The 19,101-nt window shown below is 30.2% G+C and overlaps 2 protein-coding genes across 2 annotated transcripts; both read right to left on the minus strand.

Annotated features, from left to right (window-relative positions):
- Positions 1-10,259: 10,259 nt before the first annotated feature.
- LOC107865631 (protein P21-like) lies at positions 10,260-11,123 on the minus strand. Its single transcript, XM_016711855.2, has one exon. It carries the CDS (start codon positions 11,066-11,068, stop codon positions 10,379-10,381), a length of 690 nt encoding a protein of 229 aa, XP_016567341.1. The 5' UTR covers positions 11,069-11,123; the 3' UTR covers positions 10,260-10,378.
- A 1,739-nt stretch (positions 11,124-12,862) lies between these two features.
- On the minus strand, positions 12,863-13,805 carry LOC107865640 (protein P21-like). Its single transcript, XM_016711864.2, has one exon. It carries the CDS (start codon positions 13,742-13,744, stop codon positions 13,058-13,060), a length of 687 nt encoding a protein of 228 aa, XP_016567350.1. The 5' UTR covers positions 13,745-13,805; the 3' UTR covers positions 12,863-13,057.
- Between the last annotated feature and the right edge of the window lie 5,296 nt (positions 13,806-19,101).

The raw sequence follows: 19,101 nt of genomic DNA on the forward strand, positions 1-19,101 counted from the left end.
TGAGCTATAAAAGAATGATGATATTAACATGCAACAGATTCGTTCAACTGACAATGTGATTGATTTATTCACCAAATCTTCTCCAATTGCAACTTTCAAGAAGATGTTGCACAAGATCGGGATGCAAAAGTTCAAGGATGTTTTCATTAGGGGGAGTTAATACGAGTTGTACTCTTTTTTCCTTACGAGGTTTTATCCTACTGGATTTTCCTTGTAAGGTTTTTAATGAGGCAGCCGAAATGCGTATTATTAGAGATGTGTACTCTTTTTCCTTTACTAGATTTTTTTTCCTACTGGGTTTTTTTTAGTAAGGTTTTAACGAGGCACATTATCTACCAATTAGACATTCAAGGGGGAGTGTTATAAATGTATTTACATTATAATGACTGTCTATCAAAATCTACTTTGATATCTATTAGGATTTGAATTATCTGTCTTTTACTCAGACTAAGAGTAAATTTTTCCTATAAATAGAAAGATTCCTTCATCGTAAATTACACATCAAGATCCCTCAAGAGAAGAAATAAGAATCACTCTCTCTATTCTCTTTACTCTTGTTCTTTATTCTTTATTATTTTATAACAATTTTAAAATAGTTAGAGTTTATTTAGAACTCTTCAGCTATGGTTGCTAGATTTAAGCTAATAAAAGTCTTATATTGTTATAAATGTATTTACATTATAGTGAATGTCTATCAAGATCTATCAAGATCTACTTTGATATCTATTAGGATTTGAAGCAACCATCTTTTACTCAGAATTGGAGTAAATTTTTCCTATAAATAGAGGGGTTTTGTTCATTGTATTGACAATCTAATGATCTCTCATCCTCAAGAGAAGTAATAAGAATTACTTTCTATTCTCTCTTTATTCTTTTTCTTTGTTCTTTATTATTTTATAACACGTTATCAGCATGAAATCTCTTACCAATTAAGATCTGTTCGTACGTGGCTACACAAGTTTTCGAGTCTGTAACTAATTTAGATTATCAACACGAGATTCTGCCAAATAAGGTGAGATTATAAATCTAAAGGTAATTTCAAGGTTAGTAATTCCTTAGGTTATCTGTCTTTTGCTACTAATGATATAATTATTGTTGGATTTGAGGAAAAATAATTGGTTTGGAACCATTTATATTTTGAATTTATTTCTCAAGAACAATATTACCAAAAGAGATGATAATATGTTGGGTTCAAGTCCCATCGATTTATGCCTAAGACGTCTTTATATGAAAAAGACGTTGACTTTGAATCTCAGTGAACCATATTGATATATTATGATGGCTAAGGCAAAATAATGGGTATTTGATGAAAAGTCATGAAATTCAACCCATTGAATATGCTCCATTCCATGAAGTGAATGTGGTAGCAATATATGATAAGTCTGAAATATGACAACTTACTTCATTCTTGAGGTGTATGTGGTAGCAGTGCATAATATGTCTGAAAAAAGACAAGTGATTGAATGCACGAATATCGCGTGGAGGGACAATATGATAATGATCATCAAAAGTGATGATATTTTCACACTCTTATATGATTATAACATATGCTAGAGAAAAATTTTCTACATTATATGTATGCCTCGATTTGCTTCTGAAGTAGCAAAATCTTGAAAGATGTTATAAGCTATCATAATTTGATAAACTTAAGGCACGATTATATTCCATTCCTGGAGAATGAGAAACTTATTAATGCAAACGTGCACTTGATCACAACTCACCTCCGGAAGAGGTTGAATAATTTTAAAATCTACTTCTGAAGTAGTAAATCTGAAATTTACTAAAGAAAAAGTACATGTCATGGTAAACTTGGAGTTTACTAAAATAAAAGTTCATAAATTGATATGAACGATTGTGACATCTTGAAGATGGGCATGTATTGAAGAATTAGAAGATTCTTCAAGAATTGTTTATGTCGTTTGTTCTCATGACAAGTTGGTTGGACAAACTAATATTGGTATTGGATCCCTTCAAATCTGAAAATTATAAAAGGTGAATAAGGGCCCGTTCACCTATCATGTGATATGTTGAAAAGATGCATCAATAAGATGATCACATGTACATTCATTGTCAACCTGCAGTTTGACATTCATAAAGTTTCTTGCTTAATAAAATTGAGTTAAGAACATAATTTTCAGATTGTTCAATCAAGAAAGTTATCTTCATGATGATGGTTTGACATTGAATGCCTTAGATAAATAGCTAAACCATCGCTAATGAGAACAAAGCTTCATGTGTTGGTATGAAATATGATATGTTGCATACAATAATACTTGTATGCATTAGACCAATAAATTATGATTATTTCTTCCCCCTCTATTGGTTCAAGGTCATGAACCAACTATTCCATCTAATAATTTTGATATGTGGTATACAATTAATGAATATACCATAATGTACAAACATGGATTCCTCAAAGAAGTAGAGGATGTATGTTAGTTTTCCTAACATAAGGGGGAGATTATTAGCGCTATAAAATATGTTAGAAATTATCACCAGATCCTCATCCAAAAGATAATTCAAGTCAAATACCGAAAACATCTCATATTAAGCACAAGTGCTCTTATTTTGTGTTCCTAAAGGACAGAGTCTATGCATGCGTGAAGCGTGGTAGACTAATCGGTTCCAAATAAAATAGTCCTTGAAAAATAAGGAGCAAATAATCATAATAAGAAGGCAATGAACTTTTGAAGAGCTTACGACATAACACTTTATGAAACCTTATGTAAGGTTCATGTGCCTGAAATTAATGAAGTGATGAGATCTCAAAATATTATGTCTTATTATGAACCGATACGAAATAATATATCATCAATATATTTGACACAATATTGGCGCAATATTATGAAAGATTACGAGGATCTAAATTCTACGTTTATTTAAGCATGCTGACGTAGAAACATCTATCAAGTGACATGAAAGGATGCATCTTGGTAAGTATAAAACTTATTTGATTTGCAGTCCAGATATTTAAAGATGTCACTCATGAAATGTTGAATATTGTCACTTGACAAAACTTATGTGAAAAACTTTTAAGGATTCAAAATGCTTGAAGCATATAAAAGTTTCTGGGAAACTTATTTATAATCCTTATATTGTATAAGCTTATAGCTTGAAAATCATTAGAACTCTTGGAAAATTTTCAAAGCAATAGATTATTTGCTGAAATTCGAAATATATAGTATTGAATTGGTTATGAAGTACCATATCTTAGTACAATTGATGCACTCATGTACCTCGCAAATACTACAAGGCCTATAGCCTTTTCGGTTAATATGTTAGCAAGGTGTATTTCTACTCCAACAAGGAGACATCAAAATAGGATAAGATACATGAGCTTATTTTAATCTAAAGATTGCAGTCCCGATCTTACTGGTCATGCCGATTTTGGGTACTCATCTAACCCGCATAAATCTTGATCTCAAACATGCAATGTGTTCACATATGGGGATACTGCCATATTTTGGAGATATACAAAGCAGTCTATCATAGCCATCTCATCGAACCATGCGAGATTATAGCTATTCATAAAGCAAACTGATAATGTGTGTGGTTGAGGTCCACAATACACCGCATAAAGCTCGATCTCAAATAGGCTATGTGTTCATATGTGGTGGTACTGCCATATCTTGGAGATATACAAAGCATTCTACCGTAGCCACTTCATCGAATCATGCTGAGATAATAGCTATTCATGAAGCAAACCGAGAATGTGTATGGTTGAGGTTCATGATACATCTTATTCGAGAAAAATGTGGTGTGAAATATGAAAATCTACCCATAATTTTATACAGAGATAATTCAGCATACATAGCACATCTTAAGGGAGGATTCATAAATGGAGATAGAACGAAGCATATTTTGCCAAAGCTTTTCTACATACATGAGCTACAAAAAAATGATGATATTAACGTGCAACAGATTCGTTCAACTGACAATGTGATTGATTTATTCGCCAAATATTCTCCAATTGCAACTTTCAAGAAAATGTTGCACAAGATCGGGATGCAAAGGTTCAAGGACGTTCTCATTAGGGGGAGTTAATACGCGCTGTACTCTTTTTCCCTTACGAGGTTTTGTCCTACTGGATTTTCCTTGTAAGGTTTTTAATGAGGCTGCCGAAATGCGTATTATTAGAGATGTGTACTCTTTTTCCTTCACTAGATTTTTTTTCCTACTAGATTTTTTTTTAGTAAGGTTTAAACGAGGCACATTATCTACCAATCAGACATTCAAGGGGGAGTGTTATAAATGTATTTACATTATAGTTAATGTCTATCAAGATCTACTTTGATATCTATTAGGATTTGAAGCATCCGTCTTTTACTCAGACTAGGAGTAAATTTCCCCTATAAATAGAGGGGTTTTGTTCATTGTATTGACAATCTTATGATCTCATCTCTCAAGAGAAGAAATAAGAATCACTCTCTCTATTCTCTCTACTCTTCTTCTTTATTCTTTATATCTCATAGCATATATATAATAAAGATTTTATTATATTTTTAATAAAAGTCTTGTCTAGGCCTAAGTTTCTTTTTTTAAATTTACTGCATCCTTTTTATTGGGTTAAAAAGTTGTTTGAAATAACCCACATTTCTTTATTTTTAAATTCACTGCATCTTTTGAAAGTTTCAAACCTTCTAATATTTTTTAATTTAAATTTTTTATTACAACAATGTTAAATATTGTCTTAAAAATTGCCACATGGCTAATTTAATAACTTAACACGTGGCATCTTATCTAGGCCTAAGTTTTGCTTTTATATATATATATATATAGTAGTACTAATTAATATTGTAATTTTGTTTATACTATGAAGTAGCAAGTGGGCCGGCCCGACCCGGCTCTAGTACCTAACCCGGCCCGGTAAGCCCTAAGGCTTTAGGGTTCTGGGTCCCGGGCCGGTTATTTTGTTAAAATGGGCCCGGCTAATCTGGCCCGGACCAAGCCCGGTCCAGGCCCGCCGGTTAACCGGCCCGGAAAAATAAAAAAAAAAAGATATTTTGGATTTTGGGCCAAACTAGCCGTTGGCCCAACGGCTATATAACCATTTTTGGGTCCGAACGGCTAGTTTGGGCCCATTTATTAAAAAAAAAAAAACTTTAAAAAATATTTTTTAATCCTAAAAAAAAATCTATAAATACCCTACAACTTCAAATCATTTTTCACACAATTTTTCACTCTCTCAAATCTCATTCTCTTTCAAATCTTAATTCTCAATTCTCAATTCTCAAATATTCAATATATTTAATTTCTTAAAGTGTTCACTTTAATTTTTTAATTTTTCGTTTACAAAGTACGAGCGGAAGTTTCTAAAGTTGCAATCTTCGGATACTTCCAAAATTTGGTATTGTCGTTCCATCTCTTACATTTAATTTTTATTTATTGTATTAATTATTTAATATTTAATTTTATTATATTTGTGTATTTTGAATATTTTTAGTTTAATTTAATTTATATTATGGATAAATTAAGAAACCTCGCTACTAAAGGTGTTAAAAAATTTTGTCCCGGAAGCGGTAGTGGTAGTAAAAAGCGAATTACTAGCGGTAGAGGTAGTTCAAGTAGTAGATATACCCGTGTGCCTTCGCCTCCGGTACCGCTTGGTATACCTTTTGAGGAAGAAATAGGTGTAGGTGCTCACGATATGGATTATGTAGAAGCTTAGGAAAATTACGGTATAGAAAAAGAAAATGAAGTAGATGCGGTTAATTTAGACGAAGATAATGAAAATATTGCTGAGACACCCACAGTAAGAGATGCTAACGTTAGATCTGAATCAGTTAATCTCCCTTCCCGTCCTCCCAGTGCCCCAAAACCTCGTAAAAGAACTAGTATTGCATGGCAATTTTTTGAACGTATACCAGATATTGAGGTGCAATGCAATATTTGTCAACAAATATATAAGCATAGAAGTGGAGGCAAGCAAGGAGGAACGGGTACGTTAATGAGACATATAGCTGAAGATCACAAAAGAGAGTTAAATATTGGAAAAGGTGGTGGAGATGTTGGTGGGTCAACGCAAACTAGAATGGACCCAACAACCGGTCACGTAGCGAAGAAGTATAATAAATTGAGGGACAGGGAAGAAATGGCTAAAATGGTAGCTGTGGGTTGTTTGCCTTTTAGTTTTCCTTCTTCTGATGCCTTTATTCGTTATATACAAGCAATTTATAATCCTATGTTTAATGGTATTCCTAGAACTACTTGTCGGTCTGATATTTTTAGACTCCATTCACAATATTGTTTTTATTTATCAACATTGTTAAAAAATATTCAATGTAGATTGTCCCTAACTTCTGATCTTGGTCGTGCTGTAAATAAAAATGATTATTTAACCGTTACTTGTCATTAGATGGATAGTAATTTTGTGATGCAAAAATGTATTCTTACTTTTTTATATGATGAAGATCGTAAACATACTGGACAATTTATTGCTGATTCTATTGTTAAAATTGTCGGATATTATGGTATCGAAAATAAAATTTTATGTATTGCTTTTGATAATACTTCTAACAACAAGACTGCTATAACAAAAATAAAATCTACGCTATCTCCGCCCTTGCCTGAAATTTTTCATATTAAGTGTGCATGTCATATATATAATTTAATTGTAAAAGATGGTCTTGACTTTTTTGAGCTTTATTTTGAAAAAATTCGTCTTGCCGTTGATTTTATTCAAGGAAATAATCGTAGATCGAGAATTAGAGAATTTAAATTTAAATGTCAAAAAAATGGACTTACACCGATTTTGATGCCTGAGGAAATTGATACTAGATGGAATTCTACGTATGAATTTTTAAAAAATTGTTATAAATATAGAATTCCTATTACACTAGCTTTTAACCAACATTGCGGTTCATTTGCTGATTCTGCTGATTGCATGCTACATAATTCTGATTGGGTTGTAATTAATGATCTTGTTAAGTTTTTAGAAAAATTTTATGTAGCTACGGTTGAATTTTTCGGTGCTTATTATCCTACTGTTTGTAATATTTTGGCATATATAGCCGATATTTCTGGTTTGCTCAAAGAATATAAAAATAAAGAAGGTTATAAAGAAATTGTTGGCACCATGTTTACGAAATTTAAAAAATATTTTTTTCCGATTCCCCCTATTTACTTGGTTGGTGCTATGCTAAATCCGTGCATGAAATATAATCATATGTGTCACTTTAGTACTCTTATTTATACTAACTTAGAAATAAATACTAGCCATGATTCTGAACAAGTACAACCTGATTTGTGGACGGCTACGGCTGATGCAAAGGATTACATAGAAAAATTATATAATCACTATGCTGATTTATTTGATTTAGCCGCACCTACAAATATCACTCCAACTGTCGCTCCTCATCCCCCGAGGAGCCATCATCTTCTAAAAGGCCGGCACATAGTGGTTTTTCTGATTCGTTTTATGATTTAAATTGTTGGAACAGTGTTGATGAGAGAACTTACACATCAACTTATCGGGAAGAGCTGAAATATTATCTTCGGAAGGCACCAGAGGATCACAGACGACGGATCAACACGTTGGATTGGTGGAGGAGTAATGAAACACAATATCTTGTGCTTTCAAGATTAGCTAGAGATATCTTGAATGTTCCAATGTCAACCGTTGCATCAGAGAGCGCCTTTAGTCAGGGACGACAGCAGCTTGGAGACAACCGACACTCATTGGGAAGCAATGCAATGAATGTTCTAGTTTGCCTCAGAGATTGGATTAGAGCGGAAAGAAGAAACCAAGGAATGGAACCGGAGCCAAGCGACGAGCTGAAACTTGAAGAAATTATGACTTCACGGGAGAACTCAGCAGAATCAAGTCCAATGCATGGTTTTGCCCCCGTTGACTTCGACTATCCTATGCAAGTTCCCATTAATATTAACATGAATGAGTTGGAAAAAATGATGCATAATTTATAGATTTTTCACTCATGTAAATTATAAATTTTGGATCATTTGGCAATCAATAAAATTTCTCAAATTCATTCACTCCTTAGTCCTTGTTTTTTTATTTTTTTTCATTTAATGATTTAAAATTTTAAATTGAATTTCTAGTTTTCTACTTTAAATTAAAAACTTACTTCTAATATATTATTAATTTACTACCAAATATTATTAATTTATTATATTAAGTAGCATATGTTTTGTATATTTGTGCATATATCTTCTATAGAAGTGTATATTTAACGTATACAAGTGTATATGTTTTATAAATTAGTACATAAGTATATCTATATATATATTGTAATGTATATATAATGTAGTATATTTTATAAGTAGTAGTATATATACATTGAATGGTGCGTATACACGTGTATATATCTTCTATAGAAGTGTATATTTAACATATACATGTGTATATGTTTTATAAATTAGTATATAAGTATATCTATATATATTGTAATGTATATATAATGTAGTATATTTTATAAGTAGTAGTATATATACATTGAATGGTGCATATACATAGAATAGAATGTATATATGTGAATAGATCTTCTATAGACGTGTATATTTAATGTATACATGTGTATATGTTTTATAAATAAGTATATAACTATACAAATATATATTGTAATGTATATATATTATAGTATATTTCATTTAAAGTATTACATATACATAGAATAGAGTGTATATATGTGAATGAATCTTCTATAGACGTGTATATTTAACGTATACATGTGTATATATTTTATAAATTAGTATATAACTATACAAATATATATTGTAAATTTGTAATGTATATATATTGTAGTATATCTCATTTAAAGTATTACATATACATAGAATAGAGTGTATATATGTGAATAGATCTTCTATAGACGTGTATATTTAACGTATACATGTGTATATGTTTCATAAATTAGTATATAAATATACAAATATATATTGTAATGTATATATATTATAGTATATTTGATTTAAAGTATTACATATACATAGAATAGAGTGTATATATGTGAATAGATCTTCTATAGACGTGTATATTTAACGTATACATTACTTTATGTTTTATAAATTAGTATATATATTGTAGTATATACTTTTTTTAAAGTAGTACATATATATTGAATGGTGCGTATATATGTGTATATATCTTCTATAGACGTATATCTTTAAAGTATACAAGTGTATATGTTTTATAAATTAGTATGTAACTATATATATATATATACATATTGTTGTGTGTATATATATATATATATATATATATATGTATATTGTAGTATATATTTTATTTAAAGTTGTACATATATATTGAATGGTGCATATATATGTGTATATATCTTCTAAAGTAGTATATATTTAACGTATACATGTGTATATGTTTTATAAATTAGTATATATATATATATATTATACTATTATAGCATATGTTTTATTTAAAGTAGTACGTATAGTCATACATAATTATATATTGAATGGTACGTATATATGTGTAATTGTTTATATATTTTTTTAAAAATATATATTGTATATTGGAGTGTATATAGTGTATATTGGAGTGTATATAGTGTATATTGGATTTTTTATTTATTTTTTAAACGGGTTTGACCGGTTTTTAACCGGGTTTGACCGGGTTGGGTTAAGTGGGCCGGGTTAGAGTGGCTTTTAATTTTTTTACTATTTGGCCCGGCCCGGTCCGGATAACGTCAAAACCGGCCCTCAACCCGGTTAAAATGGAAGGGCCGGTTCCGGGTTGGCCCGGCCCAGCCCGTTTGACACCTTTACTATGAAGTATATATATTCATACATTTTTATCTATAATAGTATGTTTGTTATCATATTTAACAAGTTATATCAAGCGATTACACTTAATTACAGATCAATATAATATCACTACACTAATAAAGATATTTAGCATTAATTAGTTAACGGCAAAGCTTAATCAATTGTTGCTAAATTATATTTTTAGAGGCAATCATTATTAATGACAATTACATTAGCAATACCGTTTGTAAATATCCCTAAAGCCTATAGAGACATTTAATCTAATGACAATTAACTAATGTCGGTAAAAGCTGTAGCACTCTTTGTTAAAGTGCATGTTTATTTCCGCTAAAAGTCTTTATTGTTGTAGTGTATATATGTGATCTGATTGAGCAAATATTTCAAATACAGTCGACCGTGCATGGAAATTATAGTTTTACTAATATATATCATGCAACCTGTCCCTTCCCTTTTAAAGTAAATAACAAACGATAAACTATAGTATTATTTCCATTATGACATATTAGTTGAAGGGTGCATTCTTTACACACGTAGGAAGTTATTATTATTATTATAACCTTAATTAAGACAAACTAGTTTACCAATTTGGTAATTTTTCATACCATTTGGTAGCAAGCAAAATATGTCTTGTTGAGAATAATTATGGGCAGAAAACAACTCTATAGTTGGTTCCTCCTTGACAAGTAAAAGTGCTAGTTTGATCATCCTTAGGATAACTATATGCATCATAACACCTATCCTTAAAAAACGTCGAATATCCTGTTGGACCACAATTCCCAGAATTACAACAATATTCATCAGTTTTGTAAACAGTACAAGGATTGTTACATCCTCCAGGTGCTCTTAGTTCATTCGGACACTGTCCGTTAATATCCGCGGTGCACCTAATGCCACGGGTGCACCCATTGGATATAGGACTAAATTCTATAGGCACGTTGAATCCATCGACTAGAGAGACATCGAAAAAATCAAGATTGTTGTATTGGTTTAGGGCATATTCAGCTAAAGAATTTGGGGGTTGTCCATAAGATTGGCAACGGAGGAGACCATTGCAATCTCCAGTTTGACACCTACCTCGGCCCGAACCATCGAAATTGCAACCGGTTCGGGCCCAAATACGGGCTTGTGACGTGCCAGCTGGGACTTGGATTAACCAGTTCTGGCCAGGGTTGAGTTGGCGACCACCACCCACTGGCACGGACGCAGCCCAAACCGTGTAAGGACATTTGTTTCGAATGATAAATAAGGCTGCCTCGGCAGAGTGAGTGAAGTGGAGAAATTGAGCAATGAGAACAAGAGGAAAAATAAACATGGACTTGAAAACAAACATTTTTCTTATGAAAATGGTTACTTAGATTTCTAAGTGATTGGTGTGCTAAGAAGAATTGGTATGTTAGCTATTTATAGTGAAAAATTTGGGGCAATGTGAAAAAAAAAAAATAGTTATTTGAGTAGAAATATAGGAGTATGATCATAGTGGAAGTAGCAATTGCTTGAAGATCTAATTAGTCTTCGTCAATGCATTTGAGTTAGCTGCTTGAAAGTATAGCTTATAAGCATCAAGTATAAGTAGTATTTTAAGTGTTGGAATTATTTTATAAATAAGCAATTTGCGTTTGGATGAAAATGTTGAAACTAATAATAAGCGTTTGATGTACGTTTGGTAAAACTATATTTGTAAAGAAAATGACGAACGACCAATTCGGCAATTGGAGAGGTGTTTTTTTAAAATTATTATTTTAGAAAATGTATTTTGAGAATTAGAAGAAAGAATAAAATAGTTTCCTTTATAAAATATTGTCAAACTAAAATTGTTTATAAACTTAAAAACCATAGTTTGGTTTGCGGGATTACTTATAAGCACTTTGGATGTTATATCAAATGCGTAGATAAGCTAAAAGGTACTCATAAATTAAATCCATTTAACCAACTTATAAACTTAGTCAAACCTAGCTCATAAAATTTTCCAAGGAAAATGTGTATGTAATCTTATTACTTCCACCATATAAGTTGTGGAAATTTGGGACTCTTTCATGAAGAATTAAATGGATGGAATAATTATAAGGAAAACTACTATGAGGGAGAATTCCACAAGCCACTTAAATATTTGTTTAAGTAATCATACTGAAGGAGGAATAGAAAAGTTGTAGTGCTTGCACTAATTAATTGCACGATGTATTGTTATCAAACTTCAAATTACTACATTAATTCAAAGGCGGTTATTTAAATTCTTGAAATTGCGTCCGATACACTAAGCTCTTATTGTGTGTAATGTGAATGATTTTGTCTGCTCAAAACTAATTAGTGGGGAAGTCGGTCACCTATTACTAAAATTTTGATTTTTCTAACGATTGGATTCTTTGTACAAGAAGAAGACTTAAAAAGAACAAATGATTAGTGAAACAAGATATAGAAAAAGGGTCAAATTTGCTTCTTTATTATGCACGAAGGATCAATAAAAGGTTAAATCTGCTTCTTTATTAAGCAAAAAAGATTAATTTCATCATTTATTATATTTTTCAGTTTTTTACACGAAAATACCTTGTTAAGAGTGCTCAAGATGGACGTCCATCATTTCTAGTGAGGTGGATAACACAAGACGATCACTTGCTGCCCCAAACATTTTTTTCTTCCCCCACTTCTAGAATATCACCCACTATATATAGCAATAGCACCTATTGAATTGAGTTGAATCGAACCTCTCTCTCTTCTAACACCTCCATAAACTACCATAGATTCTTTCGGGTTTTAGAAAAACATTTTATTAATCTCCACTCGACAACTTACATTTTCCAGATTCCACCTACATCCTATAGCTACTAATCAGCTAGCTACCACTTCCCCAAAATTATCAAATTAGTATGCTCTATCTAACTAGCAAAATCACAGAAAAGAGTCATAGTGTATATGCTAGCACTTGCTACTTCACGCGTATAAGAGTTGTCTAACTTATTTTCAACTCGTCCATATCAAATACGACCTGCTAATTCGCTAGCACCACCAGGCAAGTGTTAGCAAGGTCATTTCATGTAAAGTAATTCACTATAGTTCCAAATTCAACCAGAAAAAGAAACAATTAATAAGGCAAGAAAATGCCGTTAAATTAAAGGAAAATGACACCCAATTGACGACACTATATAAGTATATATTATTTGCTCACTATGATTAAAAAAAATAGATAAGTTGAAGGGATTGTGTATACAATACATGCACACACATGCGTAAGAACTTATTATCATTACGCTAAGACAAAATAGTTTACCAATAGACTTGTAAGACACTAATTATTATTTTGGTAATTTTTCATACCATTTATTAGTTATGGGCAGAAAACAACTCTATAGTTGGTTCCTCCTTGACAAGTAAAAGTGCTAGTTTGATCATCCTTAGGGTAACTATAGGCATCAGGACACCTATCCTTGAAGTACTTAGAAAGTGGTGTTGGTCCACAATTTCCAGAATTACAACAATATTCATCAGTTTTGTGAACAGTACAAGGATTGTTACATCCGCCAGCTGCTCTTAACTCAGTCGGACATTGTCCGATAATATCGGCCGTGCACCTAATGCCCCTGGTGCACCCATTGGAAGTAGGGTTAAATTCCAACGGTACGTTAAATCCATCGACTAGAGAGATATCGAAGAAATCGAGATTATTATATTGGTTTAGGGCATATTCAGCTAAAGAGTTTGGGGGTTGTCCAAAAGATTGGCATTGGAGGAGACCATTGCAATCTCCAGTCTCACACCTACCTCGGCCCGAACCATCGAAATTGCATCCGGTTCGGGCCCATATACGCGCTTGTGACGTACCAGCGGGAACCTCGATGGTCCAGGTTTCGCCACCGTTGAGCTGGCGACCACCACCCACTGGCACGGACGCAGCCCAGACAGTGTAAGGACAATTATTTCGAATGTCGAATGTTGCTGCTTCAGAGTGAGTGAAGAGAAGTTGTACAACGAGAAAAAAAGGGAAAATGAAAAACATGGACTTGACAATGTCCATTTTTCTTTTATGAAAATTGTTAGTTTTTTCTAAGGGTTTTATTGTGATGGTAAAGTATTAGTTTGCTAGCTATTTTATAGTAAAGTTTGGCCATGTAGTTTTGTTGAAAAGTATTAAAATTTGAAGCACAAAAAGACCACCACAAATTCATAATGTAAGTTGCAATTGACTGCAAATCTAAGTCTTTGTCAATGTACGAGCTTAGTAAATGTTAGCAATTAATATTTGAATTTTTTCCAATAGAAATCTTATGATTTAAAAATTCCATGAAGAATTAAACGAGGATGGAATAATGATAACAAAAATTGTCCACAAGCCACTGTTCTAGTAAATCAGTGTATCAGGATGTTAATATGAGATCTTATTTCGACTTGATATTGTTGGAAAATCAATAATAAATTTTAATATTTATTGTGAAATTCAATATAAATAAAATACAATAGTGATAATATTTCTTATATAGTAGTATCAATAAATTTTAATAATAATAATAATAATAATAGTAATAATAACGAGGATATTAGTAATATGTAAAATACCTGAATTGTGCTAGGTATTGTCCTAAGAAATTATTTTCGCAATATGAAGTGTTTCTTTGAGATTAAACAAAAATTTTTCTGATTAATTAGAGGATTTCTTAAATTAATTAAATCTTTTCTAATAAATTTGTGAATACAGAAATCGATAAAATTAAATATAAAATTAACAAATTTAAATTGGGAGAATAATATCAAAACCTATCTTATATAAAATAAAAGAAACAGAAAAGGAAACAAAGTATATGATGTGAAGGGGAGATGGAGCAAGAATAAAATGTTGACTGTTGGTTGATCTCGATTAAGCCAATTCATTGAATGGAAAAAAGGACGGTGAAATAATAATTAAAGAATTGAATGAAAGTTGGCAACTTTTGGTTAAATCAAGTGGAAAAGGGGCGTTTGGCCATGCAAATTTTTTCCTTTTTTCGAGAAAAATTTTTGGAATTAAAAATTATGATATTTGTCCATAAAAATTTAGAAAATAATTTCAAAAAAAAATTTTTAAAAGAGAAACAGATTTTTATTGTTTTCACAATTTTTCAACTTTTATTATTATTACATATAACCCCAATCTTTTAAATGTTTACATAAAACTCTCCTTATAATATTACTTTTTCAATATTATGTATATAGCAGTTTTAAAGAATGAGATAATTATAATTTCAAACTTAACCTAATTAATAAATATCTCTTTTTCTCTCTCATCATTATTTTTATCCCATATTTAATTTTCTCTCTTATTTAAGACATTATTTTACTGCTAATTTATATTTATACCTATAAATATATAAAGTACTATATTTATAATAGAAATATACAAAGTATTATATATAAAGTTTATACCATGTATATACTATATACACACATATATAAATATACAAAGTATTAAGAAACATACTAAGCATATTTATAATATAAATATACAAAGTATGTTATATATGAAGTTTATACCATGTATATATCATATACACACATATATAAAAATGCAAAGTATAAAGAATATACTAAACATATTTATATATTTATGGTATATGATATAATATACCATAAATATGCAAAGTATGTTTTACATAGAAATAATTTATTCACACACTGTAAAATCTTTCATGTATAAAAAAATTAAAGAAATAAATTAGCGGCACTCTAAAATTCAATAACAATTCATCATTTCCTATTTTTTAGGAACGGAAAATGAAAGAAATAAATTAAATAAATTTCTAAAAAAATAAATTTGTTTGAAAGATAATGTTTGTTACCTAAAAAACAAGAAGCAGTGATCTATTAATATAACATTCATATTTAAAATTTTCAAATATGAGAAAACGGCTATTAATGTAAATATTACATATGTCATAATTGAAATTCATTAAATATGATCCTGTATATATAATTATTTTTATAATAGTGGCTAATTGTGTTCTTTTTCCATTAGTAGGTAAATTTTAGTTGGGTGATTTTGATAGTTTGTAAAAGTTAGGGTATAAAATCATATTTAATTTTTTTTTCACAAGTCAAAAAAAAAAATCAAAAAAGACATAGCCAAACACAACTCCAACTCCAATTTCAACTCCAACTTCAACTTTAACTCCAAAAAATTTTTATTTTCATGGACAAACGGCTAGTTATTGTACACTAAATTTTCTTGGCCATCAAGAGAATGATATGGAATATGTGGGTCTATATAATTAAAACTTTGTCCCAAAATTTTTACTACTTTCATAATTAATTAATTTTTTATAAAATATCCCCCAATCCCCCCTATATATATATTTTTTAAAATAACTGTAGAATAAATAATAAAACTTATTGGAGTTACATGATCAAAATGTAATGAGTTTGGTGTCTTTTGGATTATACACCAAACTTACATCAATAAAATTTAACTTACAGAATTATTAGTGAAATATATTATTTTTATGAATTAATAATTCTTATTGTAAGTCGGAGATTTTATCAATCACATTTTGACCACAATTTTATTGTTCAATGCGGTTTTGTGTCAGTAGGTTATGTGAGTGCCTGGTTATTTATGAGAGTTTTAGAGACTAGGTCGAAATCTTATAGAAACGGTCTCATTTCACTTCTCAATAAAATAATTTACTAGCTATTTTGTAGTAGCCGTTTGACCTTGAAAACTAAAATTTTCTGAAGTTGGAGTTGAAATTGGAGTTGTAGTTGTGTTTGACTATGTCTTTTTTGAAAAAAAAAAAATTGACTTTTGAAAAAAAAAATTTAAATATGATTTTATGCCCTAACTTTTATAAACTATCAAAATCACCTAACTAAAATTTACCTGCTAATAGAAAAAGAACACAATTAGTCACTATTATAAAAATAATTACATATACATGGCCATACTTAATGAATTTCAATTATGACATATATAATATTTACATTAATGAATGTTTTCTCATATTTGAAAATTTTAAATATGGATGTTATATTAACAGCTCACTGCTTCTTGTTTTTTAGGTAACAAATATTATCTTTCAAACAAATTTATTTTTATATTATAGTGTATATATATATATATATATATATATATATATATATTGTAGTATATTTTATTTAAAGTAGCACGTATTTATTGAATGGTACGTATATATGTGTATATATCTTCTATAGACGTATATATTTAACGTATACGTGTGTATATATTTTATAAATTAGTGTATAACTAAATATATAGTGTGTGTATCTATTGTAGTATATTTTATTTAAAGTAGTACATATATATTGAATGATACGTATATATGTGTATATATATCTTCTATAAACGTATACATTTAACGTATACATGTGTATATGTTTTATAAATTTGTATATAACTATATATGTGTATATATTGGAGTATATTTTATTTAAAGTAGTACGTATATATTGAATGGTACGTATATATGTGTATATATCTTCTATAGACATATATATTTAATGTATACATGTGTATATGTTTTATAAATTAGTGTAAAACTATATATATAGTGTGTGTATGCATTGTAGTATATTTTATTTAAAGTAGTACGTACATATTGAATGGTACGTATATATGTGTATATATCTTCTATAGATGTATATATTTAACGTATACATGTGTATATGTTTTATAAATTATTTTATATATCATTATATTGTAGTATATATCTTGTAGTATATGTTTTATTTAGAGCAATATATATATTTAACTAACGTATAATCGTATACATGGTTACATGTGTAATTGTGTATATATTTTTTAAATTCTAATGTAGTATATACTATATATATAGTGTATATATATTGTTTAACGTATTTAAATGTATGTACATGGGTATATATAGTGTATATTGGATTTTTTTTTTGATTTTTGACCAGTTTTGACCGAATTTTTAATCGGGTTTAGGTGGGTTGGACCGGGTTGGATTAAGTGGGCCGGTTTAGGGTTGTTTTTAAAAAAATTATTGTTGGGCTCGAAACCGGCCCGGCCCATTTAACCAGGCCCCAGATCCGGACCGACCCACAACCCGGCTAACATTCACGGACCGGTTTCGGGTTGACCCGACTCGGCCCACTTGACACCCCTACTTCTGATATTTGATTCTCATATTGGACCCGACTAAATCTAGATTCACAGTGAAAAGACTCATATCACTATCAAAGATCACTCTACAACGATTCAAACCAGACACCTCCAATTAAGAAACAAAAAAGTTGGATTGCATACATTATCACATGATAATAGTTTGAATTATCAAACAACTACTCTCTTCGTCCCATATTAATTATCCCTTGGAAGTTTTTGATTGGATGGAGATAAGATATATAGAAAGTGTGACTACGGAGTACTATTAGCTAAGGTGATTCTTCTTGATAGATTGTGGGGCTTCAAAATTATATAGCATACACTGTTCAATGCAGAAGACTAGACTTACTGTTGATAGGTTGGAAATCGTTTAAAATCATTAAGCTAATAACCCAATATTAATAAATTTATAACGATTATTTTGGTTTGATTTATCCGTTAATTCGAATTTTGCATACCCCTTTGAGAATTTCATAGCCACTTAAATATTTTTTAAAGTAATCATACTGAAGGCGGAATAGAAAAGTCGATGAATTGTTATCAAACTTCAAATTACTACATTAATTTCAAAGGCGATTATTTAAATTCTTGAGATTGTGGAAATTCAGGGCAGTTCGGTGCATTAAACTCCTGTTGTGTGAAATGTGGTTGTGTCTACTCAAAACTAATTAGAGGGGAACTTGGTCGCCTATTACTAAAATTTTGATTCTTTTTTCAGTTGGATTTTTCTATGGAAGAAGTGTTAGGATTTTTGCCATGATTTTCTTATCAAATTTAAGTTTTAATTTTCTTAAAATAAAAATAAAAGTAATATCATAATTATTTTTACTTTTCCTAAAAGTAAAACTATAAAACTTTTTCATACTTGACTAACCTCTTTCTTGGAGGAAAGATTTTGGGACTTTATATAGAAGACTCCTCTTCTCATACTTAACACAGTAACATCCACAATATTGTCATTTACAAGTCTTGTTTAATGAGAGATTTTCTCCCAATAGTTTTATGTTTTCTTTAATATTAGTTTTCATGCATAAGTCAGTTGATCAAATTATATCAATAATATTATGTTTTTAGTTTATATTGTGTCATCTGAATTATCATTATTTTGATTTGTAAACTTTAACCTTTCACATGACGCTCTCTCGATTTCGAACCAAACAAGAAGACTTAAAAAGAACAATTGATTAATGAAACAAGATAGAAGAAGGGTCAAATTTGCTTCTTTATTATGCGGAAAGGATCAATTTCACCCTTCATAT

Source organism: Capsicum annuum, chromosome 1 (assembly GCF_002878395.1).
Source record: "Capsicum annuum cultivar UCD-10X-F1 chromosome 1, UCD10Xv1.1, whole genome shotgun sequence".
Lineage (NCBI taxonomy): Eukaryota > Viridiplantae > Streptophyta > Magnoliopsida > Solanales > Solanaceae > Capsicum > Capsicum annuum.